Source organism: Sminthopsis crassicaudata, chromosome 3, assembly GCF_048593235.1.
Source record: "Sminthopsis crassicaudata isolate SCR6 chromosome 3, ASM4859323v1, whole genome shotgun sequence".
Classification (NCBI taxonomy): domain Eukaryota; kingdom Metazoa; phylum Chordata; class Mammalia; order Dasyuromorphia; family Dasyuridae; genus Sminthopsis; species Sminthopsis crassicaudata.
Window position 1 is genome coordinate 510041644 of NC_133619.1, and position 18334 is coordinate 510059977.

General features: G+C 35.1%; 1 protein-coding gene across 3 annotated transcripts in view; it reads right to left on the reverse strand.

Annotated features, from left to right (window-relative positions):
- FCHSD2 (FCH and double SH3 domains 2) overlaps positions 1-18334 on the reverse strand; it is a 372664-nt gene that overhangs the window by 168580 nt on the left and 185750 nt on the right. For all 3 annotated transcript variants that reach the window (XM_074304006.1, XM_074304004.1, XM_074304007.1), the window contains exons 7-8: positions 17986-18040; positions 15659-15787 (exon numbers count right to left, since the gene is read on the reverse strand). In XM_074304006.1, the coding sequence (XP_074160107.1) occupies positions 15659-15787; positions 17986-18040 (184 nt within the window). The remainder of the gene's footprint in view (positions 1-15658; positions 15788-17985; positions 18041-18334) is intronic.

The window sequence follows — 18334 nt, forward strand, 5'->3', positions numbered from 1 at the left end:
AACCTGGGTAGATAGACAGTAGTGCTAACAATTTACATTCACTTCCCAGTGTTCCTTCTCTGGGTATAGTTATTTCTGTCCATCATTGATCAACTGGAAGTGAGTTGGATCTTCTTTATGTTGAAGATATCCACTTCCATCAGAATACATCTTCATAAAACATTGAAATGTACAGCGATCTTCTGGTTCTATTCATTTCACTCAGCATCAGTTCATGTAAGTCTCTCCAAGCCTCTCTGTATTCCTCCTGCTGGTCATTTCTTAAAGAGCAATAATATTCCATAACCTTCATATACCATAATTTACCCAACCATTCTCCAATTGATGGACATCCATTCATCTTCCAGTTTCTAGCTACAACAAAAAGAGCTGCCACAAACATTTTGGCACATACAGGTCCCTTTCCGCTCTTTAGAAATACCTACTTTTCCATCTTGTAAGTCATATGATCTGGAAGATTCTCAATGAACTCTAGTTTAACATTTTTTTTAAAGTGATATCTATTAATCAAATATAGTGCTTTTCTCTTTTGCTTTCTTTAATATTTACCCCAAAATAAGAATTTAAATGCACTGGGATGGGTGGAGTGATAAAGGCTGTAGTACCTTGAAATACTTAACCAACTTAAAAATGTATGAAAGTATACACTGCAAGTCTGGTCCGTTCACAGAGAGAGATAGAAGGCACTTAGATATAATCTAATCTGAACAACTTGTTTTATAAAGATACAAAGTAGTAAAAGGGTGACAGGCCCAAAGTCACATAGCTAGTCTAGAACAGAGCCAGGATTAAAACACAAGTCTGATCTCTAGTCCAGTGATATATCTATCACATTATATGATCTGGTGTTGGGACCAATGCACAATCACCCCTTTTCTAGTATACTTAGAGGTTCCTAATTTTGTGTGTTTTATGCTGTGAGTTAAAACATTTTGTGCCCATCTCATCTGTTTCACAACCACAGTATGCCCAGGTGCTTCCTGGTCATTTATAAAACTCTGCTTTCAAAGCAGCTTTGAAATACAGGAAGTGTAGGCTGAATGGTCACAGATGAATAAAAGACAGAAAACTGAGTTTAAAATGATTTCAATGTAAGAATGTCAGGAAGGCTAATTGCAGAATAAGCTGAAACTGACAAAAATATACTAGAGAAAACAAGAAGCATTTTTATTGTACACTATCTCTAAGGACGAAGACAATCATGGAAAGGATGGTCTAATTTGAAGGGCTATTTTGGCATACAAGTGTATGTCGTTTTCAAGTTTAAAAGTTTTTGATACCTACTTATTATCTAAAGGATAAAGCATTAAAATTTCATAACATTCACATACCATAACTTATTCAGCCATTTTCCAACTGATGGGCATCCACTCAGTTTCCAGTTTCTTGACACTATAAAAAGGGCTGCCACAAACATTTTTTGGCACATGTGGGTCCCTTTCCCTCCTTTATGATCTCTTTGGAAAATAAGCCCAGTAGAAACAGTTGGATCAAATGGCACAGTTTGATAGCCTTTTGGGCATAGTTTCAAATTGTTCTTTAGAATGGTTAGATCAGTTCACAGTTCCACCAACAATGCATTAATGTCCCAGTTTTCCCACATCCTCTCCAAGATTCATCATTATCTTTTCCTGTCATCTTAGCCAATGTGACAGGTGTGTAGTGTACCTCAGTGGTATCTTAATTGGTATTTCTCTGATCAATAGTGATTTAAAACATTTTTTCATATGTCAAGTTCCCCTTGAACTTGAAAATGGAACATTACAGTCAGCAACCAGTTAAACCTTTCCAACAGTCTTCTACAAACAATTTTAAGATAACATTTCACATCAAATCTCAGCCCAGAGATAGTAAAGGGGTTTAAAAAAACTGGTCACAAGGAGACTATAGGTCACCTTTTGCTGACACTGGGTATAGCTGGTGTTGACTAGAAACTTTATTGACCATACACAGTTCTGGTTTGTGGTTCCATGCAAGAAAGGGGAGCTTATGGTTGGTCATAAGGGAGTACCCTTGTGACCAGGGGTGAAAGGAGAGCTAGTACTTAAGGCTACAGAATAGCAGGGGCCCTTCCTGGGTAAAGACCCGAGCATAGATCAGGAAAGTAGTGACTGTACCTATACTTGGATCATAGCATCTTATAAGCACCAACAACTTGCACACTCTTGAAAACAGCAGTAAGAAATACCTAAAGCTTGGGACAACATTGATCAAAGTTCAACACTAACATAAAGTTCAAAGTCAAGAAATAGCAAACTGGTTCATCCATTCTGGAGAATATTTTGGAACTATGCCTGAATGGTTATTTAACTATGACAGCTACAGTAAGACTATTGCTAGATCTGTATCCCAAAGAGATCAAAGAAAAAGAAAAAGGACATATATGTACAATACTATGTATAAAAGCTCTTTTTATGACATCAAAGAATTGGAAATTGCAAAAATCTGTATCAGTTGAGGAATGGCTGAACAAGTTGTGGAATATGATTTGTGATGGAGTACTACTGTGCTAATTGACAAGGAGGGTAGTTCTAGATAAACATGGCAAGACCTATGTGAACTGACACAAAATAAAGTGAGAAGAACTGAAAAATCATTGTGTACAGTAACAGCAATGTTATAATGATCAATTTTACAAGATGTGGCTAATTCTGATCATGATGATTCAAGATAATTGCAAAGTACTTAGGAAAAAAAACTGCTATTCACCTTCAGAGAGAGAAAAGATGAAGTTTGAATGTAAACCGATGTTTAATTTTCACTTTATTCTTGCTTTTTGGGGGAGAGGCATTATTGGCCAATTTGAAATTGTGTTTTAAATACTTTCACATGTATATTCAAGATCATATTTTCTCCTTCTCTGCAGACAGATGTGTAGGGAGGTGGGTTAGAAAGAGGGAAAGAATCTCAAACTCAAAATTAAAAAAGAAAAAATTGTTAATATATATATATATATATATATATATATATATTTAAAATTAAAAGCATAAGTGTGATTTGAAGCTTCTAAATCTAAGTACAGTGCTCTTTTCATTGTATCATAAATATGTTGGTGTTCTAGTTAGGAAGTGCATTTTTAGCAAACTACAATACATTGAGAATGCTGTTTGTGTGGAAGAAACATCATTCCAACAGTCCATATTGCTGAATTTAAAACACTGCTAATAATAATACATTGGCACACAAAGTCAAAGGCCACTGAAGAAAGATGTAAGTCTTCAAATCATATAAACTTAAAGCAAATTAAAGGTTTTTTTTAAAGAAAATAAAATTCTAATCTTCAATCTGTGATTATTTTCAATTATGGACTAAATGAAACTTTTAGGAAATATGATCTAAGCCTACAAATCAGCATGGGAATCTTAATCAATAGCTACCAGAGAGGTAGGATAAATCATTTTATTTCCTCTTGTTCAAACAATTTGAAAAGAAAAGACAAAAGGGGGAAGGCTCTTGATAAATGCCTGATAGGCTAGAGATTAAAAACTTGCTGAAACACACAATGATAAAGAATGCTGAGTTTTTCTTTCTTTCATTGCTGCTTCCTTTCAAGATTCCAAAACCAATACTATGGAGTTTGCCAGCACAATAAAATTGAAGCTGAAGGTAACCACACTGTAACATCTAGAAACACTGCCCTCCAAAGCCAATGCTAAATAAATTCTCCAAAATAAAAACAATTTTGCACATCCCTACAGACTATAGACCAAATGGATCCTGTTACTTAATCCCTCCTTCCCTTGCATTTTCTTGCCTCCAGATCCTGGCACATCCTATTTTTTTTTACATTCAGTTAACTACTCCTCTCTCCATCTTTATCTTTTGAAATCACACTCATTCTCCAAAGTACAGCTCAAACAGTATTTCCTTCATGATGCTTCCCCCAATTTCTCCTTGTGAAAATATAATTTCTTCTATTTTTGGACACTTTTACTAATCTATTTTTCTTATTTTCTGCCTTGCTTTCTGTCAAGTATAATATTTGGGTGCTCCTCTTAATTAAAGGTTATATTTATGTGGCACTTTGCAGTTTATAAAGTACTTTCCTTACAACAATCTTGCCATAAAGATTATATAGATAGTAATGTCATGTCTACAAGAAGAAAAAAGTGAGGCACAGAGAATAAATAACTTGCTCTGTAAATAGAACCACATAGGAAGGACCATGCCTTATTCTACTTTTTAAAGCACATAGAACTACATATGAGGCTCAGAACATACAGTGATCAATTCCTGCTTGTTGAATGAATGAACTTAGTACTTAAGTTTTACGTTGGCTCACCATTGCTAATAAGGCTTAAAATTAGAAATAAAAAGCCCGTTGGTTTACAGTTTCTGTTGAATTTACTATGGTTATAAAATAATAAGAATTAAATTTGAAAAGGTACTGCCAAGATAATAAATAGGTTTATATGCACCCAAGGAAGATGGCACTAATGACAATACTGGAACATAAATCATAAAACTTTCCATGGGTTTTTAATACTATAGAAGCTCATGCTGCAAAATATTCTTGGACAGACAGCATATGAAATTAAAGCAAAGTACAATTGCTATGGTTCTGATGTAGTTATACATATATAAATAAAGGGAACTTTACACTGCAGAATCACCTTGATCAATTTAACAAACACAATCACACACTGTGAACAGAGTACAGTAGAATATAATACAGGGCTGGGGAGGGCTCATAGGACTAGAATATAAGCAGATAAATTGTATAATAATGCATGATAAGTGCATCAGAAGAATGAAATCTAAACGTAAAGGATATCACTGATGGCAAAGGGAGGAATCTGTAGGGACTTACTGAGCACACATAGATTGTGTGTGTGTCTTTCCTTTCAATATTGACTAATGTGATTTATGCAGAAAACACAATTTGAAAAAAAATGTGTTTATTAAGAATACTTATATGGGGCAGCTACATGGTGTAGTATATAGAGTGCTGGCCCTGAGTTCAGGAGGACCTTAGTTCAAATCCGATCTCAGACACTTAATACTTCCTAGCTGTGTGACCCTGGGCAAGTCACTTAACCCTAATTGCCTCAGGAAAAAAAAAAGAATACTCATATTAGGGGCAGCTAGATGGCACAGTGGATAGAGCACCGGCCCTGAGTCAGGAGGACCTGAGTTCAAATCCTTTCCCCCCCCCCCCCCCCCAGACATTTAATACTTCTTAGCTGTATGACTCTGGGCAAGTCACTTAACCCCAACTGCCTAAAAAAAAAGAATATTCATATTTGAGATTAAAGAAATAAAACATCTAAATGGCATAGTAGCTAATATTAGTCCAGAAGACCTGAATTCAAATTGAATCTAAGGTACATACTAATTGTGTGATCTTCGGTAAACCATAGAATTTCTATTTGCTTTGATTTCTTCAACTATAAAATGGGGAAAATAATATCTATTCCCAGGGTTTTTGTGAAGATCAAATGAGATAACATTTATAAAGCACTTAGTACAGTATTTGGCACATAGTAGATGCTATATAAGTGCTACCTATTATTATTTGGTGTGAGAAAACGTTGAATTCTAAAGCTAAGAATGCAGCAAAAACCAGCTACCATCCATTATTTCTTTCTTGCAGTTTTTTTATTTTTTCTCAAGGTGACAACACATTTTTTTGGGGGAAAAATCCCTAGCGGAATCAAATTCTTTAAAATTGATGAGCACCTCTGCAGACTTTAAGAAAATATGTTTTTATTTCAATAGGATTTGTTATTCAAAAACCTTAAAACAACCATGCAAACAAATCCTTTCTAATAGATTTGCATCTTAGAGAAAGAAATGAGATCCTCTTAAAAATATCTGACCTTCTATATTGCTGACCCAATGTGACTTTTTTCAACTTTTATTTTCCAGGCAGGTGAATGACTAGCAATGTCTACAGAGTTCATCTTATATTTAATTCAATTGTTCAGTTCAAGTTTATAAACATTCATTATGATCCTATGTGTCCAAAGTTTCTCCTTGATCATGAGAATGCTAATAATAACTTAGTAAACTTCCCTATTTGATCTTCAGCAAACTGTTATTTAAATCTAAAATAGAAGGCTTTGTTTGTTTGTTTGTTTGTTTTCAGGTAACTCTCCCTTCACTCTGGAATGAAGATGACCTTCAGTTCTGGGAGGTAATCGTTAGTCTGATCTTTGACCATAAGCTAGGGGATGAGTCTGTTATCCAAGAAATAGTCTGCATAGATGGCTGCTATAAGCAACTGCAGGTATGAATTTTTCAGACTAAACTTTTTAAAATTATTCTACTGAGATGTAAAGGGAGGAACTTCATTGGCAGGAGAGCCCATAACAATGAAATTATATATCAATGAAACTATTACTTTTAGAAGCTACTTAAGCTGTATAAATTGTCTAATAGAAGCTCCAGATATGAACATAATCTTGCAAATCCAAATCTTATCCAAAGCATACATCCATATAGCACTCCTGAAAAATAGTAAATTTCATAGCATCTGATTAAAGAGACTGTTTTTGTCATTTCCCAAAATGCTAATGGTCATATTTTCAAGTGATGTTCTTTACTCCCATCAGTTGCCTAGCCTTCATGACTTACTGGTGAACATTATTAAATAACCAATATATAGCTAATGTCTTATCAGTCAGCCAATCAATCAACAAACATTTTTTAAGTATTTATTATGCTAGCAAAAACTGTCCCTGCCCTCCAGGAGCTTATATCCTAATGGAGGATGACATATAAATAACTGGATAGATATAAGACCTATACAAACTAGAAATCTGAAAGGTGACTTTAGAGAATAAGGCATTAATAGGTAAGTTCATCAAGAATAGCCTCTTGCTGAGTCTCAAAAATGGCCAGGTCAAAGGCACAGAGATGGGAGATGGAATTTTGTGTGAAAAGATCATAGAGTGTGTAGAGAGGAGGAAGACTAGAAATGTAGGAAGGCCCTAGGTTGTGAAGAATCTTAAATTACAAAGGAGATTTTATTTGATCTGGAAATCATAGGAAATCACTGGAAATCATTCAACTATAGGCCAGATCTATACTTTAGATACATAGGATGAATGAAAGTGAGGAGTTTGAGATGATACCAAGATTGACATCAAAATCTAGTGACTTGGAGGATAGTGGCACCTTTGACACTAACAGAGAGGTTCAAAAGAAGGGCAAATCCAGGGGGAAATGTATTCCATTTTAGACATATTGAATTTGAGACATCTAAATGATCAAGATGTCCAAAAGGCACTTGGTGATACATGATTGAAGCTCAAAAGGGAAAATAGGGACAGATATATAGTCTTCTCTAACCCCTCTTAATTCCAGTGCTTTCCCTTTTTATTTATTTATTTAGTCATTCATTTATTTATTTATTTTCCAGTGCTTTCCCTTTTAAAAATTATTTCCTATTTTCCGTGTATATAGTTTGCTTTGTGTTTATTAGTTTGCATGTTGTTTCCTCCTCTATTATCTGAAAATTCATAAAAAGCAGAAGTTATCTATTTGCCTCTTTTTGTTGCCTCAGCAATTGGCTCATAAGTACTTATTGATTGACTGACGTGGAAATAATTTATGTAAAGATGATAACTGAATCCATGGGAGTAGATGAGAAAAACAAGTGAGAAAGTATAGAGAGGAAAGAGAAGGGAGACCAAGATAGAGGTTTGTGAGATGCTTATGGTTAATGGGTGTGACATAAAGAGCTAGCAAACAAAATTATAAAGCAACTATTAGACAAGTAAGAGATCCAGGAAAGAGCAATATCATGAAAAACTAGGGAGGAGAAAGAATGCAGGAGAGGGAATATCCAATACGACAAAGCCAAATGTTGCCAAGAGTTCAAAAAAGATGACAACTAAGAAAAGGACATCATATTTAGCAATTAAGATGATTGTTGATTTTGTGGAGGACAATTTCAATTGAATTATGAAATCTGAACCAAACTTCAAATAATTTAGAAGGCTGTAAGAGGAGAGGTTGTGGAAGTACCAAATGTACGAGGTTTTCTCAAGATTAGCTAAGAAGGTGAGGAGAGATATAGGATGACAATTATCAGGGATGGTAGAATTAAGTGAGCATTTAAATAGTCTTCCCCCCAAAGCAATCTCCCTCCAGGTATGTGTAGAAAGTTTCCTCCTACAAGTAAGGGATAATGTGTGACTTAGCTTATAATGTTTATATATAGAAAACATGATTTGGCTTGGAAATTGTAAAAGCAGTTCTATGAGAACGCTTGCCATTTAAGATCTATTCCCTTTCAAACATGACACTAACATTGCTAAATGTTAGGCGTAAGTTTCATATACACTGCTTTGATCTGGGCTTATCTACCCATATATACTTCAATTTGTCATACAGTAAACTGAAATTTTGTTCAAATATTCAAGGCCTTCCATGATTTTTAGAACTAAGGTTTCTGGTGTTTAGCACTAGACAAATGATGACTTAATATAAGGAAACTTTCCTTAATCCCCAGAAGGGGCCAGGATAGTCCAGAGTGGCTACTAGAAAGGAAGCACTCCCTTAGCACTGGAGATTTTAAAGCAGGGGCTTTATTAGTTAATTGCCAGAGAGATTACAAAGATTACTAGTCAGATAAAGATTCGAAGTTAATCTTTTCAGCTCCTGCCAAATTTGCTTTTATGAATTTGGCGACACACTAGTTTACCATGCTGACCTCATTTATTTCATGTACTCAATAGTCCAAACTGAATGAACATATATTTTACCCTCCTTATACTCTCTATTTATTACTATCTCACATGATTCCAATTAAATATTTCCCACCATCTTCCAACTTGATTTTGCTTGCTGTCTTTTTCCAACTCTTTTTCTTCCTCTACAATTTTTCTTTTTGTGATCTTATAGCTCTTAGCAAATCTATTCCACCCAGCCCCAATCTTTTGTGTGTATGTATGTGTATGAACATGTACATGTATGTATGTTGTGATTCCTAGTTTTAATTTCTCTTCCAAGGAATACAAATGGGGGGGGGCAGCTAGGTGGTGCAGTGGATAGAGCATCAGCCCTGAATTCGGGAGGACCCGAGTTCAAATCTAGTCTCAGACACTTAACACTTCCTAGCTGTGTGACCCTGGACAAGTCTCTTAACCCCAGACTCAAAAAAAAAAAAAAAAAAAAAAAAAGAATACAAATGGGATAGGAAATGGGCTACAGTGAAAAGAGTACTAGAGATGATTCTAGGAAGATGGAAGAGAACATAAGAAAATTCAATGCCAGAGATTTATATGAACTGATGCTAAGTGAAGTGAGAATCAAGAGAACATTGTGCATGGCAACAACTAGATTACACAAAGATCAATTCTGATGGACATAGCTCTTTTCAACAGCAAGGTGATTCAGGCCAATTCCAATGTCTTGTGATAGAGAGAGCCACTATACCCAGAGAGAGGACTGTGGGGAATGAATGTGGATCACAACATAGTATTTTTACTCTTTTTTTTGTTATTTGCAAGGCATTTTGTTTTCTTTCTCATTTCCCCCCCCCTTTTTGATCTGATTTTTCTTGTGCAGCATGATAATTGTGGAAATGTGTATAGAAGAATTGCACATGTTAAACATAGATTAGTTGCCATCTAGGGGAGGAAGTAGGGAAAAGGGAGAGAGAAAAAAAAATTTTGAACACAAGGTTTTGCAAGGGTAAATGTTGAAAACTATATGCAAATATTTTGAAAATAAAAAGTTTAAAAAAAAGAAAAATGAAAATTCCATGCTCTCCAGAACTCACCCCAAAATAAAACAAAGCTGCACCTCAGGGTGAACATAGATTAATGAACAACAAGTAAGATCTGGAGAAGACTTGAAGAAGGAACTCAGTCTCACTGGTGTGAAGGGCCAGCTCCACTGAAAGACCAAATGGGGAGTCCTGGGGTTAACTGGATTTAGAAGTGGTTGCAGCTCCAATCACAGGACAGTGTGGTTTGGTATCTGGTATCTGGTATATGAGTTGAGAAAGATGGAGATCACCAGGTCCAGCTGTGCTGCTGAGACTCCAGAGAAGGAACCAGCACACAGCTAGTGAGTACAAAAACAGTGGGGCAAGATAGTTGCTGGCTGCTGACACTTACAGGAGGATACAATTCTTGATTTGGGGTTCAAAATGACTCTGAAAATTAGAATGGTACACATTTAACCTAAATTGAATTATCTGCTGTGGTGGGGAGGGGGTGGGGAGGTAGAAAGAGAGGGAGAAAATTTGGAACACAAGGTTTTGCAAGGATGAATATTGAAAACTCTCTTTGCATGTATTTTGAAAAATAAAAATTATCATTTTTTTAAAAAGAAAAGAAAATTAGAATTGGGCAAGAGGAAGCCAGGGGAACTGAACGAGGGGAAGTTATGAGAGATCAAGAAATAACAAAACAAAATATAAAGAATAAAAACAAAAAGAAAAGCATGTGAGATCTCATAAAAAACAAGAGCTGGAGAACAGACTAAGAAGAGAAAACATAAGAATAGCTGGACTACCTAAAAGCCATAACCAAAAAAAGAATCTTGATATGATAACAAGAAATAATCAAATAATCCTGAAATGATAAAACAAGAAGATAAAGTAAAAATAGAAAAAAAAATCCTCTAATCACCATTCTTTAATCCATTCCCAATTTGAGCAGAATTTCAGAGCTACCAGCCCTCCTCCCCTGTCTAATTCCTTAGTTTCAGTTCTTGCTTTTACATCTCATTTGTATAGGATTTTTAATTAATATTCTTTTCAATTTTATTATATTTTTATTATTTTTTCTTTTTTTACATTAAAATTTTTAAAATTTACATTCCGAGAATTCCTTCTATATCCTTTTCCCCCTTTCTCTACTTCTGTATCCCTTCCCATTCCTTTATATATTTTGTTTTATCTTGTTAATCTGCATCTATACTTTGCCTTATCCCTCTGCCTCTTATTTCTTTATAGATTTTGGAGGATGCTATACCACATCCAGAGGGAGAACTACGTAGAGTGAATGAAGATCAAAGCATACTATTTTCATTTTCTTTTTCTTTCTTATGTTTTTTTCCCTTTTGTTCTGATTTTTCTTTTACAAATATGTAAATATGTTTAAAATGATTGTACATGTATTATCAGATTGCTTGCTGTCTTGGGGACAGAGAAGATAAGAAAAGAAGAAAAAATTTGGAACTTGAGATCTTACAAAATGACTGCTGAAAACTATCTTTACATATAATTGAAAAAATAACATACTATTGAGAAAAAATGTCCTTGACTGAACTTAAAAAAAACAACGTTTGTACATAAGTAAAGGGCAGATTTAGAGCTAACTCTTCTCTGAAGCCAAACTCAAGATCTCTTTCTATACTAAGCTGCTTCTATTTTATTTTTGAAGTTATAAGCACATACTTACTGTAATTTTCCTCTAATTGTAGCACAGATATGACTCTGAGTTCCCCAAAGGCTTTGTACAGGTCCTATGATGAGACTATCTGCCATCTATGAACATCCCTCTTAAATAATTGTTAATAATCTCATTACCTCATTATCAAGGTAAAATATATATTTTAGCCACAAAACTCCTAAAAACTACTAATTAAGGTAGAAAGAAGTATTATGATCCACTCTGGTAGAGGGAATAAACACTGATAAATTCACAAATCCTTGATGCACATACATATAAAATTCTCCAACCCTGATTCCCAAACATTTTGGGTTGCTTCAAATTAGGCTTGTTTCTGAGCATATTTTAAAAATTGCCCCCACCCCCCCAAATTTATGCCTGTAATTTCCTGGCGCATATGGGGCCGCCATAAGTATAAATCACTGACATCATGGAGAGGCTGCTGGTGATACCTCTAAATTTAGATACTTAATAAATCCTTGCTAACTGACAGAGGGAAGGAAATTCCTGTGAGATATGAAAGGGTTCTGATGGGAGCAACCAGCATGGTGAACACTAGGAATCCTGTCTTAGAAAAATAGAAGATTCCTAAATTTATCTCTAGTGCCATAAGCAGCAATGATGTATTCTGTGAAGTTTTGGAGAATGAGAATGATTTTTCTAAGGCTCCGAATTTGGGGTAAGGGCATAAACATCCCTAAAATATTAAAAAAAAAAAGTCAGTGAGCCCTCCTTCAATTGTGAGGCCTGGATTGCCCAAGAATGATAATTTCCCGATTCTTTGTATTACTGGATCAAAGCTGACAAGTCCTCTCGGTGAAAGATAGAGAGGGGAAATTATTAAAGAAGCACGGGTTTGAGATTCTAAAAAGGCAGAAGAATTTGCACTAGAATAGAAAGGATAGAATAGGATGAGAGAGATCCTGTGACAGATTATATACTCCAATCTCCTCTGGGAGGAGTAAAGAGACATTTCCAATGACAAAGAGCTAGTGAGTCAAATGAGCACTTTGATTCTCCTTTGACATTAAGGGCAAGACAGGAGCTGGGCCAGTGATTCCATTGAGACATTGAATTCTGAGATGTGCAAAGTCTCTCTAACAGTGTTAAATCAGCACTTGTGCTACAACATGCAGTTGTCACAGCAGAGAGGTTGACTGATTTGCCTAGGATCACACAGCCCATAGTCATGGCATTTGCCCCAGGTCTTCTTGATTCCAAGACCAGCTTTCTATCTATCTACTATAACATGTTGCCTCAAGGAGTTTACAATCTAACTGTAGAGCCTGAACACCTAACACAGAAGCAAAGAATATAACTTATTCTAATCAAAGTATCAATTTAATTAACATTTAATAATAATGTAGCTAGCATTTATTTAATGCTTTAAGATTTACAAACATTTCAAATACGTCATTTCATTAGATCCTCACAATCTGTGAAGCAGATACTGTTATCCCCATTTTACAGAAGAGGAAACCAAGGCTGTGAAATTAACTGATCCCAGGGTCACACAACTATTAAGTGTCTGAGTCAGGAAAATTCAGATCTTTCTTATTCCAAGTTCAACATTCTGTCCATTGATTTATTGACAATTCATTGTGGATAAGGCCCTAATATCTGAGTAAGTATTTGAGTAGCTGAAAAAGGGTGACTAGAGAACATCAAGGAATAATTAATTTATTAAAGGATTCCTAACTACAAAAGCAGTGAAACTGGAAAGAGGCAGGAATAGGACTTGGTGCCATATTGGTTGAAAGAGATGAAAGAAATTATTTTCAATTCCAAGATCAAGAGCCTTTAGAAATAGGGAGAGTAGAGGTGAAGTTAGAAACAATGTAGATATGACAAAGATGCTGTAGAAAAAAAGAAAGGTTTCAATTTTCACTAATTAAATTAGTGAAATTAAATTAATTAAAAATTAAAGATGCTACCCTTTGATCCAGCAGCGTTGCTACTGGGTTTGTATCCCAAAGATATCTTAAAGAAGGGAACGGGACCTGTATGTGCAAGAATGTTTGTGGCAGCCCTCTTTGTAGTGGCCAGAAACTGGAAAGTACATGGATGCCCATCAATTGGAGAATGGCTGAATAAATTGTGGTATATGAATAACATGGAATATTATTGTTCCGTAAGAAATGACCAACAGGATGATTTCAAAGAGGCCTGGAGAGACTTACATGAACTGATGCTGAATGAAATGAGCAGGACCAAGAGGTCATTATTTACTTCAACAACAATACTGATGAACGTGGCCCTCTCCAACAATGAGATGAACCAAATCAGTTCCAATAGAGCAGTAATGAACTGAACTAGCTACACCCAGTGAAAGAACTCTGGGAGATGACTATGAACCACTACATAGAATTTCCAATCCCTCTAATTTTGTCCACCTGCATTTTGGATTTCCTTCACAGGCTAATTGTACACTATTTCAAAGTCTGATTCTTTTTGTTCAGCAAAACAACTGTCTGGTCATGTATACATATATTGTATTTAATTTACACTCTAACAAATTTAACATGTATTGGTCAACCTGCCATCTGGGCGGGGGAAGAAGGGGGAAAATGGGAACAGATGGTTTGGCAATTGTCAATGCTATAAAATTACCCATGCAAATATCTGGTAAATAAAAACTATTAAAAATTTACTCCTGTAAAAAAAAATTAAAGATGCTGGGGGAGAATCCAAGTGGAAATTTTCATCTGCAACTGGAAAGAGTAAGATTGTTTTAAGCCATATTTTGGTCTGAAAGCCAACACATGGTGCTAGTTCAAACAGTGTTCCACACTTAATAATATGTCTGTTGAACTGAAAAAAGCTGTTACACAAAGTGTTACTCAAAGCAGTGTGGAAAAGAGGAAGAACGTGGGGCATAAAAAATGCAAATATTACATAAAAAATCAGGATGTAGGGACATTTTACAGCTCATGTGACCAATGCCAACATTTGTGCACAATGTACTAATATGAAAGTCTTATTTTGCATGATTCTTTGTCATAAATTATTTATCTTTTATAATTTTTTCTGGTTATCTATTAGTCTAGATGACTTTCATTTCCACAAGAGACAACAAACATTTGCCTAGTCACTTGATCTTGGCAAACATTCATCTTTCATTACCCTGACACCCAACAGAACTCTTTCTATGAAAAGCCTATGCCTTCTCTGCAGAGAGGCATTTTGCATTCTTCAGGATGCTCTCTAGCCCAAACCACTAACTACCCACTTCCTGATGAAATTGCCTTGTTTTCAGACCAGTCATTGGTATGTCTTGTATAGACTTCTAATGAAATCATTCATCTGACAAAAGGGCACAGTAACGTTAAGTGGGAAGTTAGAACAATTTCCCAGCAAGAGGTCAAATGCAATTCTAAATGCACATATAAGATGTACAATTCATAAATATTTGCAGAACATATGTAAAAAACTGTTAAGAAAACTTCTAAAACTTTTTAAAATCTAGAAACATTACTCATTGACCAACAGAAAAATGAGAAAAAATGAGAAAAAAACTCCCCTGCCTTAATTCTACAACTTATGGGTAGGAAGTTTGCTTTTATTCCTGTTTTTCCTTTATATTTCAAACTATACGTCTTTCCTTTAAAGACTTCCAATTCCTCATCATATATTTAAATTTATCTTTAATACTTATTTGGAGCAAATCAATTCAAATTCTGAAATAACTTATTTAAATTAGAATCTTTCAATTCTTAAAAAAGATCATTCCAAATAATTAAAAAAAAGATTTCTACTCATCAATATTAGTAATATTTAGTAACAATAAATAAGCAACGACAAAGTTACCATTAACTTCTAAAGCACAAAGACTTGTAGTAAGTACCTAGACAAAAAGAACTGTGCTAGGCAATGGGGATATCAAAGATAAAAAATAACAATCCATCAAAAAGATTACATTCCATTAAACAATAAAAGCTAATGGTAAGAGCTAAGTACTTTGTAGTTTGCTAAGCACTTTATATCCCATCCTTATCTCCCTAGGCTATTTCACAAATGGTCAAAGAAATGTTCTTTTATCTATCCCAACACCTTCCACATCTAGTTCTCTGCAACCTGAACCTCTAAAATCCATGTTACCACTTCCTAAGGAACTTGCAAACCTACTACCTCCCCTCATGTAATAGTATTTTATTTTTTTCCAATCACTTGTAAAGATAGTTTTCGATATTCTATCTATACTTATTACTTTTGATTACATAGAAATTCAATGAAATACATAGAGAATACGTCTCATGAGCCAAACCATCCAGTGCATAAGGTTAGAGCAGACACCATAGAAACTTTACCTTCATAATGTTGACTAAATCAGTTTGATAGTAACGGTCCTGGTGTGCATTAGCTGCAGCTAATGTGAGAAGATAGTCATTCCTGGCATGAGTAGCTTTGGAATTATACTCTGACCGCCGGGCTTTTAACTAAAATAGAAACAAAAAAAAACATAATAAAAAATATAATTTTGTTCAAACTGTGGAGCACAAATAAATGGTAAATTTTCATTGATCTCTATTAAGGGCTCCACCAAGAAAAAGCAGTGAGGTGAATAACAACAATCCATTCTTTCTTCCCTCATCCTCCTACTTTCTGTATGTCTAAATTATGAAGGTCTACAGAAGAAACCATATTTGTGATATATCTGCAAACAATTACCAGGTATTGTTGATTGATTCTAAATGAGTGAAAGTAATAGTACACTATCAAGAATCATGAATTGAGAAGATTTCCAAAGGACAATCACGTATATGCTCATATTTTCAAATGGAAAAATAAAGATAAGTAAATTGTTTTATATAACACACAGAGAATCACTTGATACTTGTAGTTATTTAAACATGTATATTGGAGATAGAAACCAAATTAACAAATTAGCAATGCCCCCAATGTATTTTGCAACTTGTGAACAATTAAGTTTATATATGCAAACATTTATTAAGTGTATGCTATGTTCTGGGGCATGTGCTGGGTAAAAAAGAAATAAGTAAATCATAATCGACAATTTCTAGGAGCTTACATAAAGTTCAATAGGGATAAGGTATGTGGAAATTTTAATACAAATTAAAACATGAAGTGCTTTAAGAAAAGTGTAAAATACTATGAGATCAGATGAGGCCATGCCACACATGACTCAGTTCTGAGCATCACAATCGAAGAAAGAAGCTGAAAAACTGGAGTAAGTCAAAAGGACAACTAGAATGGGTCATACTTGGTGGCAGAGGAGAATAAAAGACTGCCATTTAAAGATCTTTTAAAGAAGCTAGGAATATTTAGTCTGTGAAAGAGAAGCTTAAGGAAGCATGACTACTGTCTTCAAATATTTCAAGGAGACTCCTTAGGAAAGAGATACTTTTTCTCGTTGGCCATCAAGGATAGGCCTAGGATCAAGTAGGGTGGGGAGATACAAAGGTTTTGCAGAGTTGTTCACAAATGAATAGACTGCCATGTCTCCCCATCACTGGAGGTCTTCAAACACAGGCCACATGGTCACTTGACAGAAATGTTATAGCTAAGATTAGAGCAGATTAGCTTAGATGACCTCTGAGATCACATCCTGTTTTAAGTCTCTAACACAGAATCACAGAATTTCAGAGTTAGAAGGGGCCTCAGTGGTCACCAATCCCACTAATACTTGAAAAAGAAATCCTTTACAACTTACCCACTAAATCAATACCCAGCAGCAGAGGCCCTAACTACTTCCCAAAGGAGCTCATATAACTTGGAATGCTCATACTGTTTAGGAGATTTTCCTTTAAGCTTATTTCTTTGTCCCTTCTACTCACTGTTCCTTGTTCTGCCTCCTGGGATCAAAGAGAGCAAGGCCCTTCTGCATACTTGGTGTTCTGCTCTGGAGGTCCTACTTACAGTGTGGTACCAGAACTGACCAACCCCACATTCTCCAGGATAGAAAATACTGGGGCTATCCCTTCCCTAATTTCAGAGGCCCTTATTTGTTCCCTTATTATTCTCAGAAATGACATAGCTCCTCAACACGGCTGAAAATCACAGCTTTCTTGGTTGCCATATCACACTATGAATGCTAATTGAATTTGACTCACTAAGCTTTAAATTGAAAAAATAAAATCTTCTCCCTATAATCCTGGGCAATTGCCCTAAATGAAGACAAAACTCCATCAAGAGTTAGGATGGCATAGTAGATAGAACATTAAATTTGGAGTCTTCTTGACTTGATCTCACATCAAACTGCCTAGAAGTATAGTGACTTTACCACTCTGGTCTCAGTTCCCTCAACTGTCAAATGATGTAGATGACCTTGAGGACATTTTTCTACCCCTAAATGTAGAGGCAAAAGCAAACCTATGAACAAATAAGAGTGAGCTGAAGTTTACTGCAAACACAGTCAAACACAGTTTTCATCTGAAAACCCAAGAAAATTCAGGTCCTTTGAGCCTATTTTGGGCCTGAACCATGTTTTGGGGGAAGTATATCATTGTTCCAATAGTGCTAAGAGTCAGACACAGAAAGCCTCTAAATTCCTGAGCACTGGGGACGAGGCAGTTCTTGAGTCTAAATCTTTCTGATGGACTAAAAGTCTAATCACCAAATTTCTAATATCTCTATAGAACTTTCCATTTAATAACAAAAGTTTGCAGGAGCTCACCTTTACGCTTGCCTTTTGTAAACTGATTCTTGACTGGAAAAGACTAAGTTTGGACCTATAGGAAAAATCAATAGAAAAGATTAGTATTTTTATGCATTTGTAAAAATGTGGAAAAAAAGAACTCAAAGGCACAAAAATCACAAATTGATTTGTAAATCTATACATTCAAGAAATGAATTTTTTTAGCAATAGGAAGTAATATATATGTATATATATATATATGTTTATATAAGTACTTTGAGATATATTCTTAATCACATATTTGGATCTTCATATTGTATCTTAGCTTCCATTTATTAGTGACATTGCCTCTAATAAATAGCAAGTCACCTTTCTGTAGGGCATAGGA